Source organism: Ooceraea biroi, chromosome 4 (assembly GCF_003672135.1).
Source record: "Ooceraea biroi isolate clonal line C1 chromosome 4, Obir_v5.4, whole genome shotgun sequence".
NCBI lineage: Eukaryota > Metazoa > Arthropoda > Insecta > Hymenoptera > Formicidae > Ooceraea > Ooceraea biroi.
Window position 1 is genome coordinate 8,158,001 of NC_039509.1, and position 15,634 is coordinate 8,173,634.

Below are 15,634 nucleotides of genomic sequence, written 5' to 3' on the forward strand. Positions count from 1 at the left end.
TTAGACATTGTAATGCTGCATTTGCATAACATGAAACATTGTCTGTATTTTGAAAACCATGTAAAATCCAAGCAACATTTTGCCGTAATTTTTGTTTTTGACAATTCTCTTGAATTGAAGCAATTACTTTTGACAATGCCCATGGAACATCTTTCACTTTGCGATAGCGTTCTTTTGCAAGAGTAATTATTTCTGCTTCTGGTTTGTACTTATTTCTTAGTTGATTATATTCTCGAATAGCTTTTTCCTCAGCTGTTACTGATGAAGGATCATAGTTAATTAAATGCAACCCTTTTAGAGACGTTACTCGTGATAATGCAACATAAACTTGACCGCAATTAAATATAGAGTTGCCTATGTCCATAATAGCACTTTGTAAGCTCAATCCTTGACTTTTATGAATGGTGATTCCATAACTCAGACACAATGGAAATTGTTTTCTAGTAACAAACGCTCTATCCACCACTTCAAATTTAACGCTCACTTTTTCAATGAAATATTCTAATTCCGATGGTAAAAGAAGCTTTATTTTTTCTACATGATCGGTAGACGTATCTTGTACAACTGAAATTACCTCAGCTATTGTACCATTCACAAGACCTAAGGTAGCATCAATATTACGCCTTATCATAACTTTTGCTCCAATCTTAATTACAATTTCTTTTGAAAGTCCAGCAGTTTTAGAATTATCATCATCATTACTCGATAATACTTTCGATACTTTCTTTCTCACATATGGAATACAGTCAATCGTGTCTTCGGCAATTAATAATATCTCTTTCGAAACAATGCGATTTAACATTGCAGCATTAAGAACATCACACATACGACGAGTAGGCAACAAACAATGTCCGACGAAAACTCATTAATGAAATTACATAATTCGTTTAATCTAGATTCAAAAGAATCACCTTTAAACGATATTTTTCGATTTTCAAGAATCTCGCAATCAGAATTTGTCAATAAACCAATACGAATTCTTGACAACAACTGTCGATAAGAGTCATCCCCTTGCTGACGCATATTGATCGTCAACTCATCATAATCAAATAATGTAGTCCACAAATTAACAGCAGTTAAAGAACCGATACATTTATCAATTTTGTCATTTGGTAATCGTACAAAAACAGGATCGTCATGTACAGGAGGTAATTGTAGCAGATCGCCAAATAAAAGAATGTGCTTTTGACCGAACCGACCGTCTTCACAATCGTTAGTATTAAATATTTCAGACAATCGAAGATGTATATACATTAAAGTCAAATTAGATATCATTGACACTTCATCAATCACAAAAAGAACAACATCCTTGAGATCTGCTCGTAAAACTTTTAACACATGATCAGACAATGGTTTATACTTTGGAATATGACCATGTTCAACAGGTAATTGAAGCAATCTATGAACTGTCAAACCGTCTATATTAAACGCTGCTATGCCAGTAGGTGCCGCTACAGCGGTATCTTTATTGAGATATTGTTTTATCCAACATTTAATGGTTTTAATTAAGAAACTCTTTCCAGTTCTACCTTCTCCGCTAACATACAACCGTAATATCGAATTATCTGACCTTACGGTATCAATGACACTATCGAATATTCTTTTTTGATCCGTATTTTATTGTGCTATCATTTGAGACACATTAATTGTCTCATCTATTTTATTGCCAAGATCTCTAAAATCTTGCATTGCTTCACCAGCTTCTATATTTTGAACGCCTATCGGATTGTCAGGGTCATCCTGAGACACGTTTTTTTGTAATTCTTCATCTAGTAATTGCCGAACTAACTCTTGCGCAGTTTCAAATGCTTTTTTTAATTCTTCTAGTTTTTCATGGTATTGCAATGCCTTTGTAAGATGCAGTTTTACTTTATGAAACGATTCCGCATAAGTATCACAACTATCTCTAAGATCCTCTAATTTCCGCCATGGTTTAAACATAAGCAGTAAAGAAAAGAAATATTCTTCCGGTCGATTATTAACATTATGCCTATAGTGATTAATAAGACATGCACGTTGTCGCCGTTTAAGGTAATGACTATTATCTATTTTATAGTATTCAATAATATTATTTCGCGGTTTGATTGTCGTGATATCATACCATTGTACGAATTCATAAAGAGACACAGATTCTAATTCTTCTGGTCTATTGGGATAATAATTATCTCTTACAGATGGATAAAATATATCTGTAGATTCACCATCAAGAGCTTCAATTTCTTTACGATTTTTTAATTTCCTCTGCCGTATGGAATTAACATCTAACCATTTAATCGTCGTATTGCGATCAGTCCCATATAAAGGAATACCTAGCAACATATCAGCAGCTTCAAAAGCTCCACATTCTCTACTGCTTATGGATCGTAAAGCAAAATTCCAAAGAACACTTGCCAATGATTTATTTATATCATTCTTACAATTTGCAAGATCAAAATCAGATAACTCACTTTTTGCTGCTTTATTCAAATATTTGGTAACGTACCAAGTGAGCAATGTCGACTTTTCACCAATAAATTGTATATCCATATTTCCTTCCCATGCAGTAAGAATACCAGGATTATAATCATTAATATCGACTTCATTATTTGTTCGAGGAAGATCGTACAATCTGCTTTTATGTTTTAATTGTTTTCTACCTGCTATTGCAGTAGGCACATTTCTCATATTTAGTGTTTCAGTAACGGGACGAGGAAATCCAAACCGACACCTACGAATAACCTTACGTCCTACTTTTTTAGATCGAAGACAATAATCATTATGTTTGTGTCGTTGATGCGTATTAACGCGTCTGTACAATAATGGCGAAATATTTTTATCTGGCATTTTGCAGCTTATGTATTTTGAAATAAATTTCGAGACTTCTTGAATAGAAGATTCACCGAAAATCGGTGCATCTTTAATCCAAATTAGTAAATGGAAATGTTGTATACCTCTACCTTGATATTCTCGTCGCCAAAAATAGTGTGTTACTTCACCGATCGGACAATCTTTGGAACAAATAAAATCAAGCATTGCCCGAAATTTATTATCAAGAAATCTCGACGTTGATACAGGATCTTTAGCAACAAGTGCACTGGTACTCAATGAAGAGTTTTGTCATCCATTTACTTCACGAATATATTCAGCTAAATCGTCCCATAGCCATTCACTAGGACTTAATGTTAGAAACCATGTCGCAGGTCCGTAATGTTGTGTCATACAAGACAAATCACTTTTCGGTCTACGCCAATATTGTTCCGTATTTCTCAGTGAAGAAAACATTGTATTTAAGTCAGACTCCAAAATTTCTTTCGATATAGCATCTAAACATTCCGCAGCCGTGTAACGACTCTTTGGATCAACTATATTCAATTTATGATAAATTCCACGACGTAACTGACGAATATTCGCCCTATTTAACTCGAAAAACAGGTATTGGGGGTCTACTCTGAATCGCGGATCCATAGACGTCAAAAGACATTTAATAAATTCATGGTCCTGAAGTTTCACCGGTCTATTTTCATCACATTGGCCATTACAACCTAATACGAATAAATGTGGAAAACACATCACATCCAACTTTTTTTCACGATTATCCAAGGGTACATCCTCAATTTTTACCACTTGATATGAGGTACACGCAGTTTGATTTTCTTTATTTTCATGTAGGGGAATTATAGTATAGTGCTCGTAATAACTATCATCTCTATCTTTTTGAGTCAGCATTGCCTTACGTTGGTCATCTAATGTAACTTCTACATCATTTTCTGTTTCTACATCATTTTCTGTTTCTACAGCATTTTCTGTTTCTTGCATTTCAAATTCCACATTATCCAAATTCCCTAAAAATAGTTTATCGTGACTCTCGGGCAGTACAATTTTAGAATATAAAGGGTTATTATTTTTCAACCATGTTAGAGCTTTGAATACTTTTTTAATATCCACTAAATCTTCCCAAATAACTTTTGATTTAGTTGGAACATTTCGAAGTAAAATAAATTCGTGATTTAGGTTTATTGGATCAGTATTAGAACATAATTTATTCAAAGTCTGTTGTAAAGGAAGTGGTAAATGAAATGTTCTACCTTTAACTTTTTGTATTTTTTGTCTTTCAGGTATTTTCTTATTAGCAACTGTTCCCATTTTAACAATAATTTGAAAAGCTTTAGCTCTTTGTATAAGCAACTTCTCAAATTCATTAAGAGATGATATTACCTCAGGTACATCATTTACAGAGAGATTATTTAGAATGCAGTAAGCAGGCATCAAACCCTTACGAAATTTCCCATTACAATAATGACATATGTATTGCAGATTAATTTTTTGTTGCTCTACATATGCCATCAAATTTTTCCAAATTGGATTATCTCTTCATGTTTTTTGAAGTTTTGTACTAAGTTTAGAAACATTTCTTTTATAACAAAGTCTCTGACACGATATACAAATATACGGCGGTGTGTCCAGTGAACGTTTTTTCAAAACCGTAAATGCATTATGATATTTAGAAATAATATCATCATCACTCAAAATTATTTCAGTTTGCTGATGCTTGTACATATCTGCTTTTTCTTGTGCTGAAGTTACAATTTCTCAAATCAGCAGAATATAATGTTTCGTCCAAATACAATAAGTTTTGATAAAAATTCTTAAGTTGATACATAAAACGTTTAATATTTCTTACTTTGGGGAAATGAGGCGATAATAACTGCATTGGAACAGACATCGCTTTACAAAGATTTAAATCAATATAACAGCTATGCGTATGGCCTAATTTATCATTTGAAGTTTTCACAGTACATTCATAAATATTTTGCATGAGTTTTGATACGTTCTTTAAAGTACACATATTTATAGCTTCTAGAAATTTTTGATATCGATCAATTAGAAGCGGATCGTTAATTTTACATAAAGAATTGCACAACCACGATTTTTTTGCCCTTCCCTCCATCAAGGATAATATATTTTCAGTCTGTCCTTTCATATTTATTATTAGAGGCTCCCTTATATTGACTTCAGATGAAATTATATCGTGATAAATCGAATCAACAAAATAATTTTCGGACGAAGCTGTATGTCTAGATATGCCACATAGTGCACGTAATTTGTCATCAACTGTAGAACATTCTGCAACAAGAGTCAAACATGTTTCTAATTTGTTTTTAAGCAGAGTTAACATTTTATATACAGGGTGGCCCATTTTAATTTATACAGTCGATTTTTTAAAAAACTAAAAGAGATACGAAAAAATATTTCAGACAGACATGTCACGATTTCGAGGGGGACATAAGATGATACCATTGGTTTGACCTTGAATAGTTGTTTGAAGGTCACGCGAAGATCACCTTCAATTTCTTAAATTGAAACCCCAACTTTTTATTGCAGATTCTTATTCTTCATCGAAAAGTAAGTAACTTTTGTCTGAAACATTTTTCCGAAAAATGTCATCTTATGTCCTTAAAATGATCTTCAAGATGAGTTTTGAGGACATTTTAAGGACATAAGATGACATTTTTCGGAAAAATGTTTCAGACAAAAGTTACTTACTTTTCGATGAAGAATAAGAATCTGCAATAAAAAGTTGGGGTTTCAATTTAAGAAATTGAAGGTGATCTTCGCGTGACCTTCAAACGACTATTCAAGGTCAAACCAATGGTATCATCTTATGTCCCCCTCGAAATCGTGACATGTCTGTCTGAAATATTTTTTCGTATCTCTTTTAGTTTTTTAAAAAATCGACTGTATAAATTAAAATGAGCCACCCTGTATATTACGAATATTACAGTCTCTTAGATGCATACACCAGCGTATGACTTTTTCAGCTTTTAATCATTTTTCAATATAACCTTTGCTACAATCTGTAATATTGAGCTTGTGTAAAATATTTTTAACTAATATTTCCGCAGAATCGCGAAGTTTTATAACATTTCTTGATCGAATCTTGACATATTTTTTACTAATATTTTTGGCAATATAGTGGGTTTCCTTCCCAAGTCGAATCGAATTAGAACGGTTTTTCTGATAATATCGCTTATTATAAAGCCACTTACGATCAGAAGGTAATGCTTTTTGTCTCTCTCGTTCACGCTGAGAATGTAGAAAATAATATAGTTGTTTTCGGGCACGTTCTTTTACTACATTCTTTTTATACTGACAACGCCTTTTTATACGATTTTCTGGATCTTGTTTATACTGACACAGATTTTTAAAGCGATTATTTTCTAGATCTTGTTGGTACCGAAGTCTCTTTTTAAGAAGAATATTTTCCGATTCTTTTTATACTGTTGTACTTTCTTAGCGCGATGCTTTTCTAGATTCTTCTTATATCGTTCTGCTTGTTTAATGCGTTTATTTTCTAGGTCTTGTTGAAATACATATCGCCTTTTAGTATTCTTTTTAGCATTATTGTCTAAATCATGTTCAACATATTGACGCTTTTTAGCATTACATTCTACATTCTGTTGATGCACTTCTGCATGATAAATTTCGAAATTCTGCATGTAACTCATTTCATTTTTTTGTTGATATTGTTTCTCTTCATTAATATCTTTTCTTTTAGAATCATTTTTATTTTGCACATGTTTATTAATAAATTTATTTTCAAAATCTTTTGTATTATGATTTTTTACTGCATCTTGCTTATTGCCCTTACACAGATTATAATTCTTATTGTTATTTAATCTTTTCTTAGATTGATATAAATCACAATTTGTTTGTAAATGATTCAATTTCTGTTGTTCCATTTCATATTGACGTTTTGTACCTCTACCTATAAAAGCCATTTCAGTTTTTTTTGCTTTTTTTCTTGTAATGGAAATACTTCCTGAGGAGCACAATTTAAATCTAGAGGAAAATGCTCAATAACATTGGACTCAAACATTTTTATCAAATGCGGACGCATTAAACTGTGGTCATACCTTACTTTATCAGGTTTAATGTTAAATAACAACGAAACAGCAAAAGCTATTGCGAAAACACCGCAATCGCTAGCGTTTGGTTGTTGTTGCACAGTAATAAAAGTGACAGGATTCTTAATAAAGTCGTACGTCGTGAATAATTTTTTCAAAAATTCTTCCTGACACTCACTTAACATTTTTGTATTCAAAGAATCATAAATAAATATGTTTTTTGTATTATAATATCCACATGTCCAATGTGTTCCCAACGATATAGAAGGTAATATCTGTATGTGTTTTTTATTTCTCGGTATGGGTTGTACCCTATTCATTGACTGTACTCAATATGTTCCAACAGGTCTATAATCCTAGCACTTTTGTAAAAGATGATTAAAATGATCCATATGCAAATCATTTAACCATCTGCCTTCAGCAATAATACTTTTTTGTTCTGAGGACAGCGTCATTTCTCGTTGACGTCGTTCGGCTAAGAACTTTTATTTAATCCTTCCTCAGATTGGTGAGAATCGCACTTTCTTTGTAATAAACTTGATTTCAGTTGTTCCAATTTACGTTCACGTATTGTGCGCATACGAGCCGCTTTAACCTCTTTTGCTCTTACTTCTATTAATGGAAATACTTTTTGAGGAACTCCAAAATTTAAATCTTGGGGAAAATGCTCTATAATATTCAATTCAAATATTTTTATCAAATGAGCACACATTAAGCTGTGATCATACCTTATTTTATCAGGTTTAATATTAAACAATAATGAAACAGCAAAGGCTATTGCGAAAACACCGCAATCGTTACTGTTCGGTTGTGTTGGACAGTAGGAAATTTGACAGGATTCTGGATGAAGTCATATATTGGAAATAATTTTTTCAAAAATTCTTCATGATCCTTCTCTAATCTTTTATTATTTAAAGAATCGTAAATAAATATATTTTTTCTATCGTAATAACTACATACCCAATGACCTCTTCTATACAATAAGCAATTACCATTCGTATTACCTCTCGATAATGGACTATACAAAAATTGTATATGCTTTTCATTTGTCGGTATGGGTTGTATTGTATCAAGTAATTGCACTCGCCACGTTTCAACAGGTCTATAATTGGAATAATTTTGTAAAAGATAACTGAAACGATTCATATCATCATCCCATAACCATTCACCACGAACAATTTCATTCTTATTTTTTTCAGTAAATGTCACAATACTATTTATCTTTTGTACAGACATTTTCTTTATTTATATATATAATATAATAATGATATATGTCTATGTGTGTATACACGCGTAAAAATATATGTATATACTTTTTATAGACTTTTTATAGATGTATTATAAAAGCACAGCGACCAGTCCTTGTAGGCGCACAACGACCCGTCTTTGTAGGCGCACAGTGTCCCGTCTTTGTAGCCGCACAATATCCTGTTTTTGTAGGAGCACAGCGTCTCGTCTTGGTAGGCGCCCAGCGTCCCGTCTTTGTAGCCGCACAATATCCTGTTTTTGTAGAAGCACAGCGTCCCGTCTTGGTAGGCGCACAGCATCCCGTCTTTGTAGGCGCACAGCGTCCCGTCTTTGTAGGCGCACAGCGACCCGTCCTTATGGGCGCAAAGCAACCCGTTTTTGTGCACCACAATCTTGTAAAACTATAATATAATATATTAAATATTATATCAAAGAAAAAAAGAAATAAAAAAGAAAAGAAAGAGAAAAAACAAAGAAATATATATGAAAGAGGAAAAGAAAAAAGAAGAAAAAAAACAAAGAAATAGATATGAAAGAAAAAAGGAAAAAAAAGAAGAGAAAGACGAAAGAAGAAAGGAAAGAGAAAAACAATAAAATAGAGAATAAAAAAAGAAACTTACTTCTACAGGTATACCACCAATATTTATAACTGAAAAAAAACTACTATTAATTAAACTGCTGATAATAATATGAAAGTTGGCTAACAATCGATAGTAAACTATCGATTGTTATACAGGGTGTCCGGTAACTCACGACTCAACGCTTGTGAGTGGATAAAGAGGACTGAACTGAGTGGAAAAGTCCTATACCATTTTGCAATTTTCACAATAGTTAACGAGTTATTAATTATTAAAAATCGCTGTATTAGTCCGGCCTACCACCGAATGCAAGTGCGCGGCGAGATGCGACCGTCTAGCGATCAAAGTTGCTAGGCGCGAGAAGTTGTTTATTACAAATGGCATGCCTAGCCATTGCCACTGCGATCGCTAGGCGGTAGCATCTCGCCGCGCGCTTGCATTCGGCGGTAGGCCGGACTAATAGCACGATTTTTAATAATTAATAACTTGTTAACTATTGTGAAAATTGTAAAATAGTATAGGACTTCCACTCAGTTCAGTCCGCTTTATCCACTCACAAGCGTTGAGTCGTGAGTTACCGGACACCCTGTATAATTATAAAAATATATAAGTTAAATATTATTTATATATAATATAATATAAATATTTTATAAATACAAATAAAACAAAATACTTTAATAAAATCAAATTTTCTTTCTTCATGAGATTTTTTATACAATATATCCAGAATGATTACGTTTTTTCTATTTTTAACTACTAAAAATAATGTCGACGTATATTTTCGTATCGACGTATATGTCGATGTATATTTTATAATAAAATAAAAATTACTTAGTTTTAATTGTTCAGTTACAGAAAGTACAAGATATGTTGTGAGTACTGCACAGAGAGCGAATATAAGGTAATATGTAAAATTCAATATACAACAACTGTCACAAGAAAGAAGAATTATTTTATTTTAAGGTGTTTTGTTATGCACTAATTAATAACACTTAGGTTTACTAATTCTTGGATAATAGAAAATAGACGATATATTACCAATGATATATATATATATATATATAGAAAGAATATAAGAAAAGAGGTTACATTCAACAGACATTGCGTGTCAATGGCTAAAGTACATATTTTAATCTCACTATTCTAATAATACTTACTTAAAGAACCACAAGTTCTTCACTATTTTCTTCTCTCGTCTCTTAAAACTCCTTTTATACTGCGCGACACTATTCAACGACGACGATATTCACAATCGGCACGTACTCACCATTAACAAACAGAAGAAGGGTACGTTCCACTTGACGCTCCTACCGATCGCGAGCATCATTCTATCTTTATTCAATGTTCAGTGACCAAGTAAAGACAGAATGACGTGCGCGATCATTGGGAGCGTCAAGTGGAACGCACCTCTATTAACACACTCGCGCGACACACAATGCCATATATACGTCATTGGCCTCAACACTAGAAAGAAGGCTAGAATAAAAGGTTATATATTAGCATTAAGGAGTCGTTGTTGACAGGAATGAGTTACTCGATTCCTATGTGGATTTACTAACGTTCATCATTAATAACGTTACTATTTGTTTCGGAATACATACATCACATGTAACACCTGTTACGCTTATTGGAGGTACGTGCATACTTGATATACAAAAATTTTATATCTACATTCTTCGTTCGTAAAGTTTCGCAATCTATAGATATTTTATTTCCTTTCTGTTCTTTTATCGATGGTGAAGATGATGGCGGAAGTTTGCATGACGTCACAATTGCATGGATGGATGCAGAGAGGAATGCAGTGATGAGATGAGAATGAGTTGATGCTCGATTAATATGCGGATATGTTTTAATAACGTTAATCATTGTTTCGGCCTACATACAACACATGTAACGAATGTTACGCTTACTGGAGGTACGTGCATACTTGATATACAAGAATTTTATATCTACATTCTTCGTTCGTAAAGTTTCGCAGTCTATAGATATTTTATTTCATTTCCGTTCTTTTATCGATGGTGAAGATGATGGCGGAAGTTTGCATTACGTCACAATTGCATGGATGGATGCAGAGAGGAATGCAGTGATGAGATGAGAATGAGTTGATGCTCGATTAATATGCGGATATGTTTTAATAACGTTAATCATTGTTTCGGCCTACATACAACACATGTAACGAATGTTACGCTTACTGGAGGTACGTGCATACTTGATATACAAGAATTTCATATATACATTCTTCGTTCGTAAAGTTTCGCAATCTATAGATATTTTATTTCCTTTTATAGGAATTTATCACATCAAAAATGCTAGTGACAATGCTAGTGATAATATCGATCATAATTCTCATGTAAGGCCTAGCGCATAAACAGATGCATAAGGAAGTTGATTGCTCCATTTCCTTATGCACATGCTTATGCTTATCTAGAAAAGATATCTAAAGAACCTCTTTGTGATGTCTTTTGGTTTTTGTGCTACCTGGGTATAGAGCAATCATAACTTCCTTGCATCTGTTTATGCGCTTATGCAAATCCGTTTGAATAGGCCTTACATGAGATTTATGATCGATATTATCACTAGCATTGTCACTAGCATTTTTGATGTGATAAATTCCTATAAATCAATTGCATAGCATGCACCAATTGAATTTGTTTCTCGCGGTATCGACCCTAGTGGGGATCAAGAGCCACTTATCTATGAAGAAGAAGAACAATTGAATGGTATACAGTCGCAAGATGGCAGACGGCAAGATGTGTGACGAAGACGTGTAAGTACAATTAAATTATAGTCAATTTATATAATCTTTCTTTATATCATTTTATTTACAACTTGCACTAATTTGTTATTATATCTATTCAGTATGATGGATACGGACGATGACATCGTACTAAGAGCTGACATGTCGGTGGTACCGACACCACCGCCGCTGCCACCGCTGCCGGGGACCTTGTACCCCCAGCCGGGGTCATCACTGCCACCACCGCCGCCAGCTCCGCTGCCGCCGTCGTCGACGCCACTGCCATTGCCACTGCCACTGCCACTGCCGGCACCGCTGCCGCCTTCGTCAACGCCACTGCCATTGCCACTGCCACTGTCGGCACCGCTGCCGCCTTCGTCGACACCACTGCCGGCACCCCTGCTGCCATTTTCAACGCCACCGCCACCGCCGCCGCCACCGCTGCCGCCACCGCTGCCAGGGTCACTGTTGCCACCACCACCGCCGTCGGTAGCCGGGAGCCAGGGCTCATCTCTGCCGGGTGCTGCGTCGAACTTAGTGACGCGACGTAAGTAAATACAAGATATTTTACGTAACAAACACTCTAGCACAGTATACTAGAACTAAGAATATATAATATATAACACTAAAGTATTTTCTTCTCTCATTTTGCAGCGCTACGATGGGAACGTGCGGGTCGCGGGAAAGGACGAGAACGAGGACGCGGACGAGGGCGAGGACGAGGAAGAGGACGAGGAGGAAACCAGATAATACACATCCCAATACGATTTCACTGAAAACTATATGTAACCAACGTTATGTATCATAAAAAAAATATATAACAAGTACAGATAAAAATAACATTGTGTTTATAATTAAAACTTCCTTCGATCTTCTTATATCCGCATATTAATCGAGCATCAACTCATTCTCGTCTCATCACTGCATTCCTCTCTGCATCCATCCATGCAATTGTGACGTAATGCAAATTTCCGCTATCATCTTCACCATCGATAAAAGAACAGAAAGGAAATAAAATATCTATAGATTGCGAAACTTTACGAACGAAGAATGTAGATATAAAATTCTTGTATATCAAGTATGCATGTACCTCCAGTAAGCGTAACATTCGTTACATGTGTTGTATGAAGGCCGAAACATTATTAAAACATATCCGCATATTAATCGGGTATCAACTCATTCTCGTCTCATCACTGCATTCCTCTCTGCATCCATCCATTCATCCAATTGTGACGTCATGCAAACTTCGGCCATCATCTTCACCATCGATAAAAGAACAGAAAGGAAATAAAATAGCAGCTTGCGAAATGGTAGGAATGACTAATATAGATATAAATCTTTTTATACCAATTATGCACCTACCTCCAGTAAGCATAACAGTTGTTACATGTGTTGTATGAAGGCCGAAACATTATTAAAACATATCTGCATATTAATCGAGCATCAACTCATTTTTGTCTCATCACTACATTCCTCTCTGCATCCATCGTGACGTCATGCAATCTTCTACCATCATCTTCACCATCGATAAAAGAACAGAAATGCAATAAAATATCAGTTTGCGAAATGGTACGAATGACTAATGTAGATATAAAATAAATATAAATTGCTTGTATACCAAGTATGCACGTACCTCCAGTAAAAAACGTAGCAGTTGTTACATGTGTTTGTACGTACGCCGAAACAATGATTAATGTTATTAAAAATATATCCGCATATTAATCGAGCAACTCAGTCGTGTCTTATCAGTACATTCCGAACGAAATCACTATTGATAGTTAAACATAACCCAAAAATATTAACACACTCACGACACTAACGCCAGAAAGAAGGATTGAAGTGTATTTATTCATTACATTACATTACATTACATTATTACAATTAGTTACTCGATGTCGATAAGTGTTTATCACTTTGACGTAACTCAAGTTGGAGCTGCTGCGACTGAGCGTCAAGTGGAACATACCCGAGGCGCGAGACATTATCGTGCCTCTTGATTGGCCAAAGTCTCTAGCCAATGAAGAACGTTCTGTAGCACATTTCTTCTCTCCTTCCGCAACCCCCCTTGCCCACACTTGACGATGACGGAGAAAACGGAGTATCTTAATCGTAAAATCGTCATTTTTAACTTTGCATTGCAATATCTCCGCTCGTAGGGCACGTAGAAGAAAAATAAAAACACTTTTATTACATAATTCGACCCCAAGCTATCCATTGAGCCTACTCTGAACTTGATCCGTTCAGCGGTTATTGAGATCTAATAATCTGAGTGTCTGCGAAAGCGTCGCTTCGCGTAAAAGAGTCACGGTGCGGTCTCGCTGCGCGTATACTTGGCGCGAGACACTACCGTGTCTCTTGATACCTCAGATGGCGTTGTCATACATTAATTTATTTAACTTCTGAGTATTTCAATAGTATATTCTGAGAATGTACAAGAAATAATATACTATAAGAGATATTCCCAGTATTTCCTAAGAATAAACGAGAAATAACATACTATAAATGATATTACAGACATGTTCTCAGTATGTTCGTTATAGTACTTATATTGATAGTAAGAGTACAGAATATTCGAATGATATCATGTGCTGTTAGGGTTAAATCAAATATATAAATATCTGAATAATTGTAAGTGAAATACTTGATAAAAATTAACAAATGTATAATAAATTAAATTTCGATAATTTCAAAAAAAGTACGCGTTAAGGATACTTAACCATAAACAACGTAGGAATAATCAAACTATTGAGCAATAGTAATTTATTACTGGCCAATTTCATTATTGCAGTCAGTATGAACTTTTTATAAGGGTAATCATATATAATCATTAATCATTATATAATACATTATACGAAAATCTGTGCTCCCTACTTAAGATGCGTATAACCTCAAAGTAGCTTATGGTTAATCCTATCCTTCATGTTTTGTTTTTGAAAGCTAGTATTGTTCATTCGATGTGCGCGTGAAGGAGTTAAAGAATAATTAATTTTATTTTCGGTTCAGATAAAAATAATACCTTTATTCTTACCACTTTCTCAACACACTTAACTATCACGTGTTCATCTTTACAAGTTGGCTTCACCACTACGAATTCAAGATGGCCCACAGGACACTTAATATCGCTCATGAACAGCTGGGGAACGACGGAGAATGCAGAATGCATTCAGCGAACAACTACAGCTTCGAATAAAAATGAGTAACAATCATGTGATTAAAGTTCATTTCCATATTTGACAAATCGATTTATTTCTGTGTTTGCTAAACACTACTATAATTGTTACGAGCAGTATCTTTAAATGTTTCTGCAATAATACTGCAATATCTACAATCTTGCACTGTAATATGTATGATATATTTCAATGCCTACTGTCTATAATGTTGCAGTGATATTGCAGCGCAATCTGCAATATTGCAACGTTCCTGCAATGTAACTGCAAGTTTTTGCGTTGTATGGGCCCCGACGTGGAGAAACAAACAGGCGGATGACGATTAATAATGCGCAGACGCGCCTTTGAAACAATAAAACGCGAAAGGAAAATCATATACAACATTAATAACAGGCAGCTCTCGACATTATTTTGAAGATTTACAAATCTTTTATCTATGCTTTTGAAGATCTATACTTCTGCAAAGCGTGAGGTGGGTAAATAAATGAAAAAAAAGAAAGTTTGTTTTTCAAATTAATAGCGATTCGGAAACAAAATTCTGCCGAAACGTTCAACTACTCTTTTGAGATATTCCACGTATTTGATTTTCCTTCGAGATATTCCTTCGATTTCGAGATAATATCTCGAAGGAAAATCAAATACGTGGAATATCTTAAAAGAGTAGTTGAACGTTTCGGCAGAATTTTGTTTCCGAATCGCTATTAATCTGAAAAACAAACTTTCTTTTTTTTCATTTATTTACCCAGCTCACGCTTAGCAGAAGTATAGATCTTCAAAAGCATAGATAAAAGATTTGTAAATCTTCAAAATAATGTCGAGAGCTGCCTGTTACATTTGCATTTAAATATTTCATTATTTTCACGATTTTTAACAATTTAGAAATAGTTTCTTTGTTCTCAATAGCATTATTAATTAATTAATAACAATTAGTAATATAATCTAATAATCCTTTTCTTCGCCAATAGATATATAATCCACAAATAATACTACTTATGTCGTTGACCAATATTGGCTATGCTT

At 34.3% G+C, this 15,634-nt stretch overlaps 2 protein-coding genes and 2 long non-coding RNA genes across 4 annotated transcripts; 1 reads left to right on the forward strand and 3 right to left on the reverse strand.

The window, feature by feature from the left end:
* Positions 1–2,664, reverse strand: LOC113561775 (ATP-dependent DNA helicase PIF1-like). The gene is given in 5 exon segments (XM_026968963.1): positions 1–42; positions 158–849; positions 852–1,570; positions 1,640–1,990; positions 2,102–2,664. Coding segments are annotated over 5 exon segments (2,367 nt in total).
* A 5,108-nt stretch (positions 2,665–7,772) lies between these two features.
* Positions 7,773–10,201, reverse strand: LOC113561753. Its single transcript, XR_003406429.1, has 3 exons — positions 9,868–10,201; positions 8,753–8,781; positions 7,773–8,533 (listed from the first exon to the last, which is right to left on the reverse strand). It is a non-coding gene; the product is annotated as an uncharacterized LOC113561753 (long non-coding RNA).
* A 963-nt stretch (positions 10,202–11,164) lies between these two features.
* On the forward strand, positions 11,165–12,284 carry LOC105275090 (formin-2). The gene is made up of 3 exons (XM_020030296.1): positions 11,165–11,477; positions 11,570–11,994; positions 12,102–12,284. Exons 1-3 carry the CDS (start codon positions 11,428–11,430, stop codon positions 12,221–12,223), a joined length of 597 nt encoding a protein of 198 aa, XP_019885855.1. The 5' UTR covers positions 11,165–11,427; the 3' UTR covers positions 12,224–12,284.
* LOC105275089 lies at positions 12,210–13,587 on the reverse strand. Its single transcript, XR_893172.3, has 4 exons — positions 13,081–13,587; positions 12,810–12,963; positions 12,538–12,704; positions 12,210–12,428 (listed from the first exon to the last, which is right to left on the reverse strand). It is a non-coding gene; the product is annotated as an uncharacterized LOC105275089 (long non-coding RNA).
* Between the last annotated feature and the right edge of the window lie 2,047 nt (positions 13,588–15,634).

Bases quoted from the DNA above. Each gene is read 5' to 3' on its own strand.
- LOC105275090 (XM_020030296.1), top strand. From the start codon at position 11,428: ATGGTATACAGTCGCAAGATGGCAGACGGCAAGATGTGTGACGAAGAC. The intron at 11,478-11,569 runs GTAAGTACAATT...ATATCTATTCAG, and splicing joins AAGATGTGTGACGAAGACGT to TATGATGGATACGGACGATG. The intron at 11,995-12,101 runs GTAAGTAAATAC...CTCATTTTGCAG, and splicing joins GTCGAACTTAGTGACGCGAC to CGCTACGATGGGAACGTGCG.